The following is a 17691-nucleotide window of genomic DNA, read 5'->3' as shown; positions in this document are numbered from 1 at the left end:
AGCTTGTATCACCCCACTCTAGCTGGCAAACTGGCCCCTACCCACGTGCCTTCTCCATCTGCAGAAACCTGCTTTTTCTTGTCTCCATGGCACTCTTCATACTGTAGTAGAATTTTATTTATTTATTTATAAGATTTTATTTATTGGGCTGCCTGGGTGGCTCAGTGGGTTAAAGCCTCTGCTTTCGGCTCAGGTCGTTCCAGGATCCTGGGATGGAGCCCTGCATCAGACTCTCTGCTCACCGGGGAACCTGCTTCCTTTCCTCTCCTTCTGCCTGTCTCTCTGCCTACTTGTGATCTTGATCTCTCTCTCTCTCTCTCTCGCTGTCAAATAAATAAATAAATAAATCTTAAAAAAAAAATTATCAAATAAATATTATCAAATAAAATCCTTTTTTAAAAAGATTTTATTTGACAGAGAATGACACAGCAAGACAGGGAACACAAGCAGGGGGAGTGGGAGAGGGAGAAGCAGGCTTCCCACTGAGCAGGGAGCCCGATGCAGGGCTCGATCCCAGGATCCCTGGGATCATGACCTGAGCTGAAGACAGATGCTTAACGACTGAGCCACCCAGGCACCCCAATAAGGAAAATCTTAAAAACAAAAAAGGCTAATGGAATCATCCAGATAACACTGTACTGGACCATGGTAATAGCAGCTCAGTGGTGCAAAGGGGTCATGCTGTGATACATTTTGAAGGTAGAGCCCATAGGCTCATACCGAGGTTTGTATCCGCAAGCCCGCCCATGTTTTCAGCACACATGTGCAACTTGAGATCCATTTCATACAGTAACAGCTGCTAGGACTCCTGCAGCAAGATATTAGATGTCATGGCTGTCAGAGTTCTACTGGAACTCTTGGGTGTGCGAAAATACACCACACTGCCTTGCTAATGCTGTAATGAAATGTCTATCACTGTGGCTTTCTCCAGAAAATCAAAACTCAGGATCTAAAACTCTTCAAATATTAATGAGCCAGATCGGGTAAAACAAAAAGGAGCATGGGCCTTGACGTCAGAAAGAACAATCTTGAACCTTCAGTCTCCCACGTGGGTTTGACCTGCAAGGTTGTCTCAGTCCCTGCTTCTACACTACAGATGACAGCACTGAAGGTAGACCCAGAATGTGTTTCTCTGCTTTCATGAGAAATTGCATGTACCAATATGTAATGGGCTTTGTGAGAGATAGTTTGCATGTACAGTGCAAAGACTTAGAGAGAGATCTAACGTATAGCCAAGGAGATTCGGAAACTAAGGAGTGAAGAGAAGGAAGGCTGGAACTCTTAATACTTGAACTGCTCATCTGAGCATGTGTTTTACAAATCAGTGGTAAGTTGGGTGAAGTCTACAAAGGGAATTCCAGAAACAACTTGCTCATGTGTTTCCACTGTTCAGAAACCTTGGCAATGAGCACATCAGACTGTCACGATGGCATCAGTCATCCAGCCAACTTCTCTGTGATCTTGGCTGCTAAGCAACCTTCCAATGGTGATTTGGGTTCTATGTGGACTGTCCTAAAGGTATGTGGCCTGGGGGCACCTGGTGGTGCAGCAGGTTAAGCGTCCAACTCTTGGTTTCTGCTCAGGTCAGAAACCTTTGGGTCATAATCTTGGGCCCCACATCAGGCTCTTCCCTCAGTGCAGAGCCTACTTGATATTCTATTTCCCTCTGCCCTCTTGCTTGTGCCCTCTAAGAACTAAAAAAATCTTAAAAAAAAAAAAAAACAGAAGAAAAAATGATCTGCTTGGCAGATAGAATTCTTACAGTAAATTAATAAACTGGAATTCCACATGTTAAGACATTAAGAGGTGCCTTTTTATTCCCTAGTCAAAGGAAGAAAATTCAAGTGTTGGCAATAGGGTGAAGATTCTAGCAGTAAGAATAAAAAACTTAAAATATGCATATTCTTTGACCTAGTAATTCCCACGTTGAAGTATTTATCCTATGAAAATAATCGGAAAAGTGGGCAAAGATGAACATACAAGCATGCTGAATTTAGCATTTCTGAAAGTATTTTAATTAAAATTACATATATTCTAAAAATATATGGTCTAGTTTTAACATGTTATTTGTAAAATAACTGACAGTTGAGCCATGTAATAGAACAATGAGATACCGCGGTCCAACTAGGTGATGCGCGCGCGCACACACACACACACACACACAGAGGAACACGTACACACACACACCAACCTCAGTGGATCAGAGCAACAAAGATTTATTGATCTCCCACGCAAAGTCCACTGCAGGTCCAGGGCAGTCAGGCTTCAGATCTTCTCTATCAACATGCACTTCTGTGTTCCCTGTGGGAAACCCATGGAGGTTAAGCCTGTCCCCAGCCATTAAACGCTTCTGCCCGCACTTCACTGACTAAAGCAAGTCACGTAGCCTCGCTGACCCTCAAAGCCCGCAGCACAGGTCCTGCTGTACACCGCTCGCATCCACAACTGTGAATGCTCCTGTGGAGCTCTATTTGTTGATGTGGGCAAAGCATCCATAGTACCTTGGCAGGGGTAAAAGTATGGCACCTTAACACTCTATCCAGAGGGGTCTTGTTACATATGCCTGCATGCATTTAACGAAAACACTGAAAGACAAACAGCCCAGGTTTAACAGTGTTTTCTCTGGGGGGTTCAGACAGAGGGCTTAAAGCACATCTTTTTAACACTTTTTGGTATTATCTTTTAATTTTCACTTTTTAAACTACATATTGTTTTATTACATATTATTTACTAAATAAAGCTATATGTCTTTGAAGACACATAGTGAACTGCCATGCTGGTTTCTAAGAAATCAACTTCCTATCACTGAAGCAGAGGAATCAGCTCTCCTGGGTCAGAAGCACCCCGTGTTTATTCACAAGATGGAGCTGCTTGCTGATGTGGAGAACTAAGGCACGGATGCCGGTGTGTCCCCATGCACCTCGGGGAGCCTAGACATCCAGAGCAATTGGACTCTGGGCCTTCACAAACTTGGAGAGAGATGATAATACCTAACCCCGAGCCCTTACAGGAAACACCCATGACAAGCTAGCACGTGTATTATGGAGAAGGCAAGTGCTTTCAAGTCAGACTGACAGGATCTTCTTAGCTTCTCCTCTGTAAAACAGGGACAGGAACACCCCTGAAGTGTCTCCAGGATGGAACAGCAAAATGCTGGCAGAGCAGCAACATATTGTGCTAAATACAGGCTGGCTAGTATTACTACCCTGGGTCCGTATCAAACATAACAAAAGCTAAATCAAGCAAGAGAGTAACAAGCAAGGAACATTTTATTATGTATATTCTCAAAAAAAAAAAAACAAAAACCAAACCCACAAAAACAGAACCCACAAACAGGAGCAAAGAACAAAGTTTTCTAACTCTCTGGGATTCACTGGGGCACCATATCTTATAGAAACACAGCTAGTACAAGACAAAATGTACTAATTGACACTGCCCTCTGCTTCCCCAGTCAAAAAGGCTATAGAGTAAAACACTTTAAATTGTATTCTAATATAAACTCATTGCACAAGGAGTTACTGTATAGTAAACTGCAGAAAATAGAGTAGGCATTCAATAATCTGCTCACAATTAACAATTAAGCAATAGACACTTGAATAAATAGAGCATGTATTACTTATTTGTTAAACCTCAGGTTTATAATGAGCAGATGGTTTATCATTAATAACTGGTTAACTGGTTCCTTACACTTTAGAAGACACCAGATCCAGTAACGGAAGTAGGAAGTAACTGAATGAAACCCAATTCAGAAAGTTATTTCCTTGGATCTGGGCCACCATGGAATTTATAACATATTTAGGCCAGTTTCAACAGTTTAAAAATGTAGGTACTAGTAAATTGAATTCTTTAGGGGAGAACCAAGTGACATGTTCTAGAGAGCTATTTTTTGTTCATATCCTCCAGGCAGCAGGACAGAAAGTAGGACATTGTAAACAGAGATTTACAGTATAATGAATAATCTGTTTCCAGCTAATGCCATGGGGGTGTTTCTGTCATTTGCAGTTAAAAAAAAAAAAAAAAAAAAGGAGGGCAATTTGAGAATACGTCTCAAATGAAGAACTGACATTTCCTTATCACAGACATACTAGATCTAAAACACAAGGATCTTCTCTAACATTCTGTGCTTCTTAATCCCTAGTTATAGGAATTAGCGTGAGTATTCAGGAATGGAAAAACCATGAACTGTTACTTGAAGAGCTATTTTAAATGACCCGTTTAAGAGTAACGCAGTCAAAATAAGGCAATAACTAGAAACCTAGTTGGATCTTCCTTCTGTGTCTGGTCAGCAGAACTGTGAAAATAATTTTTGCTAACCTCTATAAAAAATATTACCCATTTGCTCCCTAGTGTGCAGTAGAGACAAGACAAGCCTGCTATGTGTGTCCCTAAAATGAAAAGTGCTAATAGGCTCTGGTGGAGAGAAAAGTTAACTGAAACGTTCTTTCCTTTTGCCGATACCCCTCTCTAATTGTCCCTTACATAATGCCTTTCCTCTTTGATTTACATTAGCTTAATCCCTTAGGAGGTGCTCTCACAACCTTATATATTCTCCATAGAACACTGTGTTTTTTATTCAGTTTTTAAAATAAAAGAAGGTTGAAAGCTACAGCATGATATTGTGCTCAGTCTACCACAGACATTATAAAATCACATTTTACAGAAGTTAAAGGCAAACAAAAACCACAGTTCGGTACTTGTCAAAATGGCAAGAAACAGATCATATCCTATTTTCCTTTCAGGACTTCATGAAATCCCCAGGATAGCACCTTTGTATGAGCTGGACCATTAACTGAACAAGAGCTAACATTCGAAACTGCCCTGTAAGAGCCCATCCCTCTAGTTTCCTTCTGTCTTAGTATCATACATTTTGCAAAGAGCTCACAAAAAGTTTTAAAAAAGCAAACACCTTTTCAGGTGATAGAACACAAAAATCATATGGAGCAACAAAACCCTTCAGTCTTATTTGTGAAAGCAAGTCAATTTTTAATGCAGACTATTCTAAATAATGAGGTACCTGATCTCCTTTCCCTATTATGTGTGTCACTTGGCCAGTAAGACATCTTAACTACCTGTCTTCAATATTACAGTCCCTCTCAGCTGTTAAAAAAAAAAGATTTAATCCCTTCCTCATATCACAGCAAACCACCATGCTGTCTTGATAGGATCCCAACACAGTGACGCAGTATTGAGTTTTTAATCAATATCCACTAGAAGACTAACAAAAATACTGTTGCTGTCTATTTAAAATTTGTCTTTAAGAAAAGTAGGCCTCTCTCCACTCATCTGCATAGCCCTAAAGTAATAGGTACTGTACTATTGTTAAAAACAATCAAAGAAATAAATATTGGAATATTAAAAGACAGGCTCTCCCTTTCCCTCTCTCTTCCCCATCCTGATACTAAGTGGCCAAAAACTTTTAAAATGCCATTTGATACAAGAGAATTCTCTAGTTGCTATGAAAGCAATTTACAAGTTAGGAATTACTGTGCAGGACCTGGTTAACAATTCCTGCTCTGGGTTAGTAATTTCCTTCTATGAGATGCTGATAATATTCCTTACAACGAAAAGTCAACATAGTTTAAAAAGCTTTGGAGTTCTTTTCTGAGGTGTATTATTATTAAACTGCCACAGTATCGCAGGGGCCCATCTTGGGACTAGAAATAGAATGTGTCTTTTTAGGAGGACTGGGCTGTTCCATGGAGCAGATGATCATCTCCCTTCATCGTCATGCTGCTGGCAGGGCTGTTTTTCCATTTTCCGAGAGTCGTTACTGACAGCATATCAGGCGGCTTGTGTGACTCCCACATTAACAGCACCATTAAAAACGTTTTGTCTTCAGGGCACATTTGGGGGAAAGGGAAGGATGTGGGCTGCCTAGGTTAATACAGAAATTGCACAGCTCACTTGGTAACAACGGGGAAGGTTGGCACACCGGCTGGCTGGGAAGAGGAAACGGAGCGCTCCCGACACCGAGTGCAGGTAAGGGTGCTACCTTGCGAGAACAGAGATCTTTAAGAAGAATCACTACGTGCAGAGAATATTCACATACTGCCAGTGAGGAAGGAGAGATCTCTGGGTTCTTGGGGTCCTCCTGCACCCCTCAAGAGGGAGACAGCAAGTCCTCCTCTCCTAATCCCTGCTCTAACAACAGAGCCACAGGAGCCCGTGGAGGGCCGGCAAGTCTTATGGGAAGGGTGTTTGCACTTGGAACTGCTTAAACGCTTTTGTTCAATGGTTTTTCCTCTAAAACTCTCATTTGCCGAATGACTCCTTCAGCACACGTGAGCTCACGGCTCATGAGGAAGTCTCACTGAAGTCATTCCTTTCCTCAGGGAACCACAACAGATGAACTTTTTTCCCATATTTGTCCCTACAGGTAGTTCCGCAAAGGCCCCCAAACACACCTTACATTTTTTTCTCTTTAAAAATGTTGCTTTGTTTTTTAGTGGCTACTATCCATTCACGTGACCGTGACCACGGAGCCACGGGGAAGGGCTGTGTTGGTGAAGGGTGCCGCGGGGAAGGTGCAGACCTTGACCAGCTCCTGGATCAACGTGGAGCAAAGCCAGTTGCCAGACTGCAGCCCACCACAGGTGTCATGTCCCATATCTGCAAGAGAAAGAACATGCTAGAGAAGGCTGCGCTCATCACAGGGCCCAGAAACAGAGCTCACACCAAACAGTTATTAACCTGGAAAAGGGGAAACTCAATCTGTCATTCTTTTACTACAAAACCTTCTCAAGATCTATAGATGAAACCCCTCAGTGCACTAAAATTTGAAAAAAGCTTGTGTTGAGATCCGAAAATGACATAATAATGATGTTTTATTATAAATCTAATTTCACTTTTTAATAAAAAGCCCATTGGGAAAATTCCCTATTTTTTTTTTTTTTAAAAGATTATGAAATAAAGTGTGTCATGGTTTCACAGCTCTGGAGTGGTAATCAGTATGAAACACTGGCTTTTAGTTTCTGTGTTAGTGACCTGAGGGATCTAGTGAAAGAACATCTGGTTATTTCCTACAACTAGGAAACCTGTCTGGGCCAAGGGGAACACCAGCTGGGGAAGGATGACCAAGCAGAGGGGCTGGCTAAGCCCTGACTGACTGGGGAGGCCAGAAATCCCCCCGGAAGGAGGGGCCACTGCACGCGGGACACTCGCAACCATGCAGTTTGTTCCTCAGGGTTGCACGGCTGCTACCGGCTGCACGGCTACAGGCTGCACGGCTGCTCATGAAAAGGGAAGGCAAGCCCACTGACGAGAGAGTGAAACCAGCCCAGCAGCTATCTGTCCACAGCACAGCCACTGAGCACTCCACACACAGACACTCCTTGGGACACTTGAGCAGGCTACCTTTACGACGCGGTCGGTCCCACAGGTTACCATCAGTCCCCGAGCAATGTCCATGGACATGTGGGAAATGTTATGTTTTCCTTCATGAAAGGTTGCTAGAGAAGTCCGACTAACAAAGAGAAGAGAGAAAAGAGACCGCTGAAAGCTCACCTGTTTCCAGAGCTAAGGGAAGAGGTTTTTGTTGCAACGTAACAATGATAGTGTTAAAATTTATTCCTAAAAATGTGGCTACAGTTCGGAAAACTGTTTATAATTAGAGGACAAAAGGCAGGATAAGCTGACGATTATTTTACATAAGGTCTGACAAAACTCTCCAGATAACTGATTTTATTTTTTTAGTGGAAAGGCTAGTATACTCCTAGACATAGAACGAGGGCCTTAACTGTGCAGAGGAACTGCACGACGGGAGATCCTACCCCGTGGACAAGACCGTCATAGGGAGGCGGCAGGCCCCTGAAGACTCTGGGTCCTCCAGGAGCAGCTTGGGGCACCGGCTCTCACTCTGCTCCTGCACCCAAACCCCGGCCTCGTCACGAGCACACAGGGACTGACCCCAGTGATGCTGACTAGCCTTTCCACTTGGGCCTTGGCTAAGGTCTGCCAATGTAGCACTTTCTAAGATGATTCAAAGAGAAGGCAAAGGAAACGAAATTCCCAGACCCATGCAAGCCAGGGTTGGGACACTGGAGGGACAGCAACCTCTGCCACCACACTGGTGTGTGCTGGCCTTGACCCGGAGGGGCCTCAGGGATGTCCTGCCGCTCAGCAGCCCCACTCGTCTGAGCAACACTATGCCTCAGAGTGCTGGGGAGAAACTTGTCTAAGGTCATACAGCGAGGACAGAATGTCCTCCCCAGGAACGTTTAGGGAGCTGGGAAGAGACGAACGGAGGGCATCATTTCTCAGTCCTCCCCCTGCAGGTGCCTAGTAAGACGGAGACCCACAAACACTCACTCCTCGTCCTTGATGGAGTCGTAGCAGGAGTCGCACATCCGGACCTGGAACTCGAAGCCCATGACAGGGTAGCTGGAGCGCTTGCTGCTGCACTTCCCACACACCGCCTGCCCACATTTCCGGCAGTGATGCTTCAGGACCACCGGAGGGAGGAAAAGGAGGAGTTTAACTTTCGCTCCTGTTCTGCTTCAGGGCAGGAGGGTGGGAGTGGGGAAGATTCGCCCTGAATTATAATTGCCCTGTTCAACGTACCGTACCATTAACACAATGGGCAGACAGTGTCAACATTGGTCAAGGATTTCCAAAGATCCTTGTTTTATTGGTCAAATACTGCTTTTTATTCATTCATATTATCTGTCTAGAGGACTACAAACAACACTATTAAAACCAACTTCAAGTTCATTTAGGAGCTTAAATGACTAGAGGTTTCAGGAAAAAAAAAAATCTATACCTATGTCAGAGAAAAGGTTTCAAATAAAGTAATATGACCTCATTAAGAAATAAATATTCATAATCATATGTTTTACCATCTCTTTTAATCCTTCAAACTGTGATTCTGGAAATAAGCTTTACGAACATTCAAAACAGTCCGGTTATTAATTGTGTCATATTTTTTTACCACTAAAAATTTAGTAACCCATACCTTTCCTCTCTCTTCTAGTAGTTAATTCGTAAGATGGAAATTAATGTCTTCACGTTTAGAGGTAGGGATTATCTCGCCCACCAATTACAATGCACTAGTTACCAGCAGACATGCATTGCAGGAAGCAGTCTAACCATGGAACTCAGAACTCGAGTTCCATTTCTGAGCATCAGAATGTTATAGGAATGCTAAGATCACCCCTGCACTGCCTGCCAGTTTCATAGCAGACCTTGTGGGGAGTAGCTTTGTAAGTGACACTAAAGAAAGTTTATTAACACACACAAACTTTAGGCCAATCCCTCACAGAGGCACAAAGAAATAAAATCAGCATTCTTCATTACTTACCTGCATCAATTCATAATGAATTCATATTCAATCTGAGTGGACTACCTTCAAGGTTGCTGTAGAAATATGTTTTTTGTAGAACTTTAGAATTACATGAATACCTAGTGATAAGGGAGTCTTTGAAATCTATAGGCTATTTGGGACATGTTTCTCTTATCCAAAAAAAAAAAAAAAAAAAAAAAAGGAGAGAGAGAGAGTGTACCAGAAACATGCTTAATAAAAATGTTCCAGGTACACCAGGCACCCTTATATGGAACAATCTGTGAATAATTTAAAATTCTTAAGTGTCACAGTACTCCAGTGAGGGCCAAATTGTTACATTTTTAACAAACAGTGAAAGCATAAGGTTTACAACCACATGACCTGCTTCATTCTCATTCTGAGCGTGGTTAGCACGGAACACTGACTTGAACAAGCCACACTCCTAGACTGAAGGATCTTTCATGTATTTGCAAATAGGCTCTCAGTGTTTTCTGTGCATCCATGCTTTTCCAACACTGGACAAGTGACGGAACACTTGGGTAATAATCTTGCTGCACCGGGAGAGCCCTACTCATGGTCTGTTACACAGAGATCGTGATCTCAGAAACGCAGGAGTTCACAGCACTTACAGAATAAAGTATGATTGCAAACAAAATGACAAATTAGTACCACAAAGAACAAGATACATGATTAATCCAGTAAGAGTTCAACACTGGCTACTCACCTGTCTCAACCCCAGTGTCTTTGTATCCCACATCTGCTTTATATTCCAGAAAAAGGGCTGCTCGCATTTCTGGCAAGAATCACTCTCTAACCACTGAGGAGCCTGGGGGAGAAGAAAGTCAAAGCCATCACTGGAACATCTCCTTGTTTATTAGGATTTCTCAGGGTTAATACCACAGTTTCAGACCTTGCTGGGTTGTTAGCATTTTTTTAAAAACTTCCTCATTTTAGCTTTTGCCATATTCAATATTATGTATTTTCCATAATATCTATCATTTTAGCAATGTTGACAAGATTGTTCCATTTTGGGGGCATCTCGGTGGTTCAGTGGGTTAAGGCCTCTGCCTTTGGCTCAGTCATGATCCCAGAGTTGTGGGATTGAGCCCCGCATCAGGCTCTCTGCTCAGCGGGGAGCTTCCCCGTCTCTCTATGCCTGCCTCTCTGCCTACTTGTGATCTCTGTCTGTCGAATAAATTAAAAAAAAAAAAAAAGATTGTTCCATTTTTAATGTATATACACAGGAAGGAGTAATTCAGTTTTCACTGTGAACTCCTAAGGGTTGTCTTCATGTAGAGACATGTGACAGATACTGTGACAGATATTGTTTAATATCTATATCCAGTTGAGTGAAAGCCCCTTTCTTACAGAATCTAGTGAACTACCACTTGGGAAGTCTTGCGAGGTCACAGGGTGGCCAACAGGAGCATTCTTCCGGGTATATCTTGTGTCAGACAGATTTGCCACCCCCACCCCCACCCCGCCTGCCCCCAGCTCCTGGGAGCTCCTGTGTCTCACACCACCCTCAGACCTCTGCCCCAGCACTGGCCTCTCTGTGCTGTCATCCCTTCTGCCCATTTCCTTTCTGCCACTAACCTGTTATTCACCGGGCTCACCCATCTTTGTGTAGGGACAGCCTGTCACAGACTAGGTTCCTGATGAATTTTTATTAAAAGAGGATGACTAAAGTCTCAGCATTACTTTAAAAAGAGCTGAGAAAATATTTCTCTAAACAAACCATTACAAATTGTACCCGATTAGGGGCACCTGGGTGGCTCAGTTAGTTAAGCATCTGCCTTGGGCTCAGGTCATGATCTCAGGGTCCTGGGATCCAGCCCCACGTCATTCAATGGCGAGTCTGCTTCTACCGCTCCCCCACTCCTGCTTTCTCTCTCTCTCTCCCTCAAATAAATAAAATCTTTAAAAAAAAAAAAAAAAAAAACCCAAAACCAAATTGTACCCTATTACAAGATGAAACCATTCAAAGTTACTATTCAACCTCAATCACTTATCATTCTATAGGTGCACAAACAGAAAAACAAGCATTTGTATCAATTAAACCAAAGACTATGACAAAATAATCCTTTTTTGATCTTGAAATCGGGACACAAAAGAAAAATATCCGCGGTAAGGGGAGACAATGCTGGGAGAGCACACACATCGCATCACACCGACCCTTCTAACACAGGCAGGAGAGACAGAGGGCTTTCAACACTCAAACCCGGACTTCTGGGGGCTTCAAGCACCGGTGCCCTTACTTCCTTATTTTGCTTCCTATTGCATCAGAACTTTTGGCTTTCCTACTTCTTATTTTAGCGATGTCACCAGAAAGATTTCTACACATGACAGCCATGACAAAGGGGCTTCTTGGTGGGGGCAGGGGGAACACTCACAAATCGCAGGAAATGTGCTGAGACAGAAGAGAGGTCCCTTTCAACAACGGAGGCGTGCTGGCAGGACGGACAGAGCAACAGGGACGGGCACCTCGGCGAGGAAGAGCACCGTCCGGCTGCAGAACCACCTCTGCTTCTGTGGTCCGTGGAAGGCGGATGGAGGTCTGGGAACAGTGCTTGAGCACCCCGGCCCCCACGGAGGGCCCTGCCGCCAGCGGCACAGGGGAGGGCACGCAGGGGCCATGGCCTGGTCTCATGGCTGGGACCCCCCCCCCCGGCCGGATGCCCACAGCAGCACACGCACGTGCAACAGAGCACGAGACGTGTTCAGGGCGTGAGGAAGGTGTGAGTGAACCCTGGTGAAGTGCTCACAGGGCGCCCGGTAAGTGAAGCGTCACGCACGTGCCGGCCGGGTGCGGAGATCGGCTGTGCCTTATTTCTCCCAATTCTCCACACAACCACAGGGCACACAGGCAACACCGTCCTCACTGTGCCGCAGACGAACCGGGGCTCTGACCCCGGGAGACGCAGTGGCCGCAGCCTGAGCCCCGGTGCCTGTCGGCCACACTCCACACAGCTGCCACACGTGGGCCTCTGCTGGGGGGGCCTGTGAGGTCTCCACCCGCGGCTCTGGGGTGGCACCGCCAACGGAACCGGGTCCCTGCCCTCAGGAGCGTCGCTCTGTCTAGGGGTTTTGGAAAGAATATTAATTCGCTGAGCTGCAGGAGAGAGCAGCTCGAAGGAAGAAGGGGAAGCCTGAAGTAGTCTGAGGTAATAAACCAAAAACATCAGAAAGAAACGGGCTTTCTGGAACAGTTTACTGCAAGAAATACCCGTCACTGCTATGCTCTAGGCTGTCAGGAAGCAGCCGGTTATGTGCTTACTCCCTGCAGAGGAAAAACTCTTCTCCTAAGAAGAGCAAAAGGGAATATTACTCAGGAATTCTGCTCAAAGATGACACAAGAATAGTCCCTTGCACCACCATCACCGGCTGGGCAAGAATGCACACTGTACTAACGTATACCACACACACTAATGCGTGCCATCACACACCCTGGGATCTACTAGTTTAAAAGTTCTCTTTTAAAGAGGATCCATTCTAATGATTACTTGCTCATTTATATTTCATGCCTATCTCCAAAAAGGAGCCCTTCTAATTATGATCTGGCAGGGAAACAACTGCCCCAATCAGCATCTCCAGGTGACTCAGAAAGAAATTCCAAGCAAGCACTGTGGGCCTAGAGAATCTAGGACTAATTCTCTATGCCTTTGCCTAAGGAAGTCCTACAAATTGTACAAACCCTAACTCAGAGCCAGAACCTTATAGATCACAGACTATTTCCCTTTGTGCCATACTAAGCTGCTTTAAAAAAAAATACTAAAAATAATGCATTTTTAAAAGATTTATTGATTTACTTTAGAGAAAGACAGATATAGTGCATGGGGGAGGGGCAGAGGGAGAGGGAGAGAAAATCTCAAGCAGATTCCATACTAAGTATGGACCCTAATGTGGGGCTTGATCTCAGAACGCTGGCATCATGACCTGAGCTGAAACCCAGGTGCCTGAATAATGCATCTTTTTGACATAATTTGGTTCCCCACCAACATTGTCAACTACTGGGAGAGAAGCTAGTCAAGCGCGATGTGCTACCAGCCAGCACGCAACTGATCCTGGGTAATCTTCCATAAACAATTAAAGAGAGAACCACCTACACAGGAAGTGGCCTGAGTGATGGCACTGTATTTTCTTTCCCTAGACATACAGATAAACTCGATAATTGTGTAATCTTGAAGGGGAGGTGGAATCGTGCTTTATTTTGTCATTCTTTCCTAAAAGAATTTACTAAGGATAAGAACAGTGGATTGAAATCCAAGTGGGTAAGCCCTTAGGGGAACCACCAGCCACACTGGCCCCAGGGGGTACCTTCCCACGTGAACCAGGGAACACAGCTTCTGCGTTAGCTGTGTTCTCAACAAAATCAAAACAAAGAGACCAAGAGCTCAGGAAACCGAACAGTGTACTAGTTGTTCTTGACACCTGAATCTAGCAGCTATTGTAAAACACAGCTACAGTAAATCTTTGTAAGCAAAGTGTCCATAATTAATATTAAGCCAATGTTATATGATTTAATGAATTACCTTAAGACTTACCAAAATATCTTGCTGCACACAGGTAATCCAGATTTCCTACACTTATCTCATCTTACAAAGTAACTAGAAAAGCTAGTGATCATTACTTCTCCACATATGGACTTCATTTTATTATTTATGTATAGGTTAGTGTATTTCCTTCATGAGATTACCAGCCTACAAAAAGCAGGCAAGAATCTGCGTAATGAGCATGGTAGCCATAAAACCTGAAAATGAGTAATGTCGCCTTGATTACTATTTCTGTGGTATGCCTAAGATGCAGGTTTATTTGGTGAAAACGAGACTCCCAAGTAATCAGGAGGCCCCACAAAGCAGACGGGTGCAGAGTGGGGTGGAAACAGTGCACCCATGCCCAGAGTCTGCTTCGAGGGGCACACGGGGCCTCTGCAGGACCTTGGTGACGTCACACAGCCCGTGTGTAGTGCCATGCAGTGCCACAATCCTCTATGAGGCAGATGCACCTGCCTCCAGACCTATGAGCCACCCTGTAGGGGCTCAGAAGATGTCTGAAGTTCAACTGTAAGCCCTCATTCCTCACACTCTAAAATCTCTTCTGAGGCCACAAAGAGGCAACTCTTCTGCTATTTACATCCCAGGTTGGAAAAGACAGATAATAACCATGCTGGCAGACATGAGAATGGAAATCCTGCCTGGAAGTCAGCTGACACCATCTATAAAAAGCCTTAAGACATCTCCTTGTCCCAGAGGTCTATTTTCAGAAATCTGTCTGAAATAAATGAACAATCACACAATGACAAGGTCAAGAATGTTCACTGCAGCATTATGTAAAAGAGAAAAAACGACCAAGTTGCCCATGGATAAGAGAACAGACTGGTGGCTGCTAGAGGAGAAGTATGGAGGTGGGGGAAAGGAGTGAAGGGGTCAAAAGGGGACCCAAGAATCTGGGGGTCTAAGGGCCTACCCACTTAGATTTCAATCCACTACTCTTACCCTTGATAAATTTTTTTAGAAAAAAAAAAAAAAAAAGTTGCAAACTAAAAGCAAGATTCCCACCGTCAAGATTACACGGTTATGGAGTGCACGTTCTTCAATACAAGAAATTAAAGTTTTGAAATGATGGGTGGTGCTGGATGCTAACCGGGCTCACCGTGGGATTACGGTCCAATACCTAAGAATGCCGAATTGCTATTTTCATACCTGAAGTTCACATAAAGATATATGTCAATTATTTCTCAATTTAAAAGAAGATGGCGAGGTTGTTTAGACAATCAGTGAATCTGCCTCAAGAATTAGAAGAGGTTTTAGAAATTGTGTCATTGAACGATCCTACTTGAAGGAGAGTGGAACTGACACTCAGAGAGACAATGACATTCCTCTGAACAAGGTTTCACAACTAGTTAGTGGCCCCAGCAAATTAGAACACAGGTCTCCTAAAAAGAACAATATGTCAACATGTGCTCACTGGAAAATAAAGCAGAGGTCAGAGATATTCTTTCCCAGGAAAACATGAGGCTCCTGGCAAGGTCCCAGGCACTAGTCACAGCAAGCATCCCAGAGCATCGGGGAACAGGGATGCCATGGGGCCGCCACAGTGCTTCCTGGGGCTGCACACCGTGCACCTCAGGCAACACGGGGAACGGTCTCGGGCGTGTTCTCAGTGCACGTCTGCAGACTGAAAGCAGCCCACATCCTCAATCTGTGGGCAAGGCCTGTCACTGCAGAAACTCTCACGTGGGGAGAGGACAAGGGACAAACTGACAGGCAGGACCTTGTCAGATAATAATCAGTAAGTACAAGGGAGAGGGGCTGGGGCTGTCTGTGACCTGGTCAGCATTGAGAGCCCGCAGGGTGGGAAGCCCAGAAGCCAGGTCCTCGGGGACCTCTCCACATCAGCCTCGCCCTGCTCCTTCTCTTACCTCCTCTCTGCTAACGTCCATGTTCCACACTGCAATCCCACCATCCGAGGAACAGGAGACCAGCTGCCTTGTGAGCTGAAGGTAACACAGCGACTGCACTCTGTCACTGTAAACAACACACATCGGTCACTTGTCTTAATGTGGAGAAACATTTATGTCAATGATAAAATGACAATTTGGTATAATTTCCTAGCTTCTAGTCTAAACTTGGATCAGCGTTCTGTAACTTATTACACAGCATAGTCGCTTCTATGAAATAAAAACTACTTTCAAGTCAGTCCCTCAGAACTGCATGCCACAGATAGGACGATGGCTCTGTTTTCAGGACCAGTCGCTGTGGTCCATGCCTTTTCAGGTATACGAGACTCACCTACCTGCTCATAACAAAGAACAAAGGAGGGGTGACTCCCTTACTGGGACACAACCCATAAGAATAGGTGATGAGACGCCAGAGACAACTGACACACACACTTGCCCGTGCGCTCACTCGTGCACACACATGCACACACAATGATGGAACGAAATCTGCCTCCTTCCCATGTGCTTGTCAGACTCCTTTCTGGATCCCCTACAAAGCAATCTCCTGCCCTGCAGACTTGTGTGAAGCATCTTTCCTGGGGCACCTGAGGGGCTTGGTCAGTTAAGACTCTGCCTTCGGCTCAGGTCATGATCCCAGGATCCTGGGATCAAGCCTCGCATCAGGCTCCCTGCTCAGCGGGCAATCTGCCTCTCTCTCTCCCCGCCTCTGCCTCTCCTCCTGCTTCTGCACGCTCTCTCAATCTCTCTCTGTCTAATAAATAAAGAAAATCTAAAAAAAAAAAAAAAGAATCTTTCCTTGGCTAATTTTCAATGTGATTCTGCTTACGGTAAGCAGCAACAGGCTAACCAATGGGGAGGAAAGGCCAGTGCCCCTTCCCTCTCAAAACCAGAAGGCAAGAGCCTGGGTATTACACTGTCCTAGCTCAGCTGACTGTGTCAAACCACACCCACCTGTGACATTTCAGAATAAAAGAACAAATAGGGCCTCCAGTTCAAGACAGGCTCAGCACGGCATTCCACGCCATCTTCCACGGTCAAAGTCTCACCGGAACCTCCTCAACAGCCCCCCCAGCAGGTAGCTCAACAGGGTGACTCCTCGGGAGAGGCAGGTGGCAAGTGCTCTTTGGACTAAGAAGGAAGACGACCCTGGGCTCTGTTTTTGTTCTACAACATCAGTCAGTCAGGACTCACAGAAAGCACTTAAAAGGGACTGAGTGAGCCCCAGTAAGTGGCTGTCTTAACAGATGGGGTTTGAGAAAGCAGGAGCAGACTACGAAAGCTGCCCTCCCGCCCCCGCAGACTCTGATTCTGTCCCCACCCCCACAAACAGTCACGCACTGATGGCCTTGCAGCAAGAGCGTGCGGCCTTTCCGTCCCCCGATGTCCCACATGATGATGCTGTTGTCAGAGGCTCCTGAGAAGAGTAACCGCTGAATAGGGTCCCACCAGAGGCAGGCGATGCTTCCTACAGGGCAGAGAGAGGGCGAGGTTAGGTACAGCCTTCCAGCTGCACAGCTGGACTGAACAAGGACCAGCTGAGCCCCGAAGTCAAAACGTCTCTTTGCTGTGTGAAAGGTCATTCAATACTTGATCATGAGTCGCTGAGAAGACAGAACACATCCATCCCCCAGACTTGTAAGATAATGATCTTTGGTTGGACATCAAACTACTTTGGACACAAAGATGTTCAAAGAAATATTTTTCATTCTGTATCAAAAAAAATTATACAATAGCCATATATATATATATATATATATATATATACACACACACACACATATGTATGTATATATATATAAAAACCTAACGCTATTTAATGAGAAAAGACGGTGAAGATTATTGTGGTCAACCTGGGTAATCTAAAAATCTAGATTATTCCAGGTCTCCAACCTTGCAGATGTTTTACCTTACGATGCATGTTTAAGAAAATTAAATTGAGGGTCTCAGAAAAAAA

At 44.6% G+C, this 17691-nt stretch overlaps 1 protein-coding gene across 2 annotated transcripts in view; it reads right to left on the bottom strand.

Annotated features, from left to right (window-relative positions):
* Positions 1–3251: 3251 nt before the first annotated feature.
* The window catches only part of WDFY1 (WD repeat and FYVE domain containing 1), a 43234-nt gene continuing 28794 nt past the window's right edge, over positions 3252–17691 (bottom strand). For both annotated transcript variants that reach the window (XM_059167900.1, XM_059167899.1), the window contains 6 exons: positions 17076–17202; positions 15699–15804; positions 10002–10103; positions 8308–8438; positions 7354–7462; positions 3252–6609 (listed from right to left, as the gene is read on the bottom strand). In XM_059167900.1, the coding sequence (XP_059023883.1) occupies positions 6550–6609; positions 7354–7462; positions 8308–8438; positions 10002–10103; positions 15699–15804; positions 17076–17202 (635 nt within the window). In that variant the 3' untranslated portion in view covers positions 3252–6549. The remainder of the gene's footprint in view (positions 6610–7353; positions 7463–8307; positions 8439–10001; positions 10104–15698; positions 15805–17075; positions 17203–17691) is intronic.

Source organism: Mustela lutreola, chromosome 3, assembly GCF_030435805.1.
Source record: "Mustela lutreola isolate mMusLut2 chromosome 3, mMusLut2.pri, whole genome shotgun sequence".
Classification (NCBI taxonomy): domain Eukaryota; kingdom Metazoa; phylum Chordata; class Mammalia; order Carnivora; family Mustelidae; genus Mustela; species Mustela lutreola.
Note: the sequence above shows the minus strand (reverse complement) of the source record. Positions and strands in the feature narration are given on the sequence as shown.